The 1,484-nt window shown below is 25.7% G+C and overlaps 1 protein-coding gene across 1 annotated transcript; it reads right to left on the minus strand.

Annotated features, from left to right (window-relative positions):
- Positions 1-536: 536 nt before the first annotated feature.
- On the minus strand, positions 537-1,076 carry LOC127112990 (uncharacterized). The gene has a single exon (XM_051046421.1). The coding sequence runs from the start codon at positions 1,074-1,076 to the stop codon at positions 537-539; it is 540 nt and encodes a 179-aa protein (XP_050902378.1).
- Between the last annotated feature and the right edge of the window lie 408 nt (positions 1,077-1,484).

Below are 1,484 nucleotides of genomic sequence, written 5' to 3' on the forward strand. Positions count from 1 at the left end.
TTTCACCCCTTATGGTATGACTCACACCCTTGGTTAATTTTATATTTTCATATTTTCAAAAAACTCAAAAAATAATAATTTGTAGACTCTTGATTTGATTTTATTTGATTTTTAGTTGTATTTTCTGATATTATAATTTTATTTTAATTGTTTTTCAATTTTCCAATTATTTTCTTAAATATGAACATTGTTGATATTTTCGTATTTGTTGCTTCATTGATCTATTATATCCGTCAATTCAGATACACCCATACTAAATTTAAAAAAAAACACACACAACATAACACTTTACAAATATGCATATCCTAAAACACTAGTGCATCCAAAAATGAATCTATGATAACTGAGGATTTTTTTGGATAATAGGATGCAAGATCAAAATTCAATTTCATTATTTTCATTTAATAAAATATTATGGAAGACAAAAGTTATTATTAATTATATAATATGTGATACTAATGACCATCTTACAATGTAAATCTCTTGGCTTTCGACAAAAATAAGAATTTATAATTTATTCTGAAGGTACAAAATTATTATCCATGAATTAAATATTTTGCCATAATTTGAAGCACTTGTACACTCTGTCGATAATCATCAACAACTCTTGCGAGTAAAGCACTGGTTTTATGTTGATGAAGACTATCAATACATTGAAGAATGTATTCCATAACATCGTCTATGTTTTTTACCATGGATGGATACTGCATGTTCGTCAAATCCATTGATGCATGTATAAGCTTAACAGGGACACCATAAGCACTGACAAAATTTGATTTACATTGAAGATAATAGTTTATTTCAGTAATATTATCAATTTGATAAATCAATTTTGTTATTAATCTATTAGTGTTGGTTGAATTTGCAATAAGAGAATCCATTATGTAATCTGTGAGATCAATAAGACTTACACCTTTCGCACCTCCAGGTTTTGAGTTGAGAATATTCGTACAATATAATGAGTCGGAGGATTCTTTGCAAATAATATCTACTTCAACAACTTTATTTAAAATTGAATTGGAGGAAGAAACATATGCAAGAAGAAGCACCAACAAGAAAAAAGAGTAGTGACTCATTTTTATGTTTTTCTTTTCTTATTATTATTTCTTCTTTTATTTTATTTTGTATGTTTTCCTAATTGATTTTAGGTTTAGTTTTATAGCTTTCGTTTGTCAACTTGACAACATTATAATTATAATATTTGATATGCATTGATTATTCAAATTATGGTCAATAAATGAAATTAATTATATTCCATAAAATAATGTTTTTCTTAGTATATTTCCTGTTTGTGTTTTTAATTGATTATAGACTTGATTAATTTGCAGTCATTAATTAATTCAAAATCACATGGATGAAACAATAAAAGTCTAAAACTTAATTTTCAAGCAATAGTGTTAAATCTCGCTCATAAGAGAGTTCTGTAGCTTATTATAAATTTTCTCACTCTTAAAAATTATTCTGTAAATTTACACGTAAAAGAG

The sequence above is a fragment of the Lathyrus oleraceus genome, unplaced genomic scaffold (assembly GCF_024323335.1).
Source record: "Lathyrus oleraceus cultivar Zhongwan6 unplaced genomic scaffold, CAAS_Psat_ZW6_1.0 chrUn0229, whole genome shotgun sequence".
Lineage (NCBI taxonomy): Eukaryota > Viridiplantae > Streptophyta > Magnoliopsida > Fabales > Fabaceae > Lathyrus > Lathyrus oleraceus.

What these genes read in the sequence shown, in the direction of transcription:
- LOC127112990 (XM_051046421.1), bottom strand. Translation starts at nt 1,076, where the DNA reads ATGAGTCACTACTCTTTTTTCTTGTTGGTGCTTCTTCTTGCATATGTT.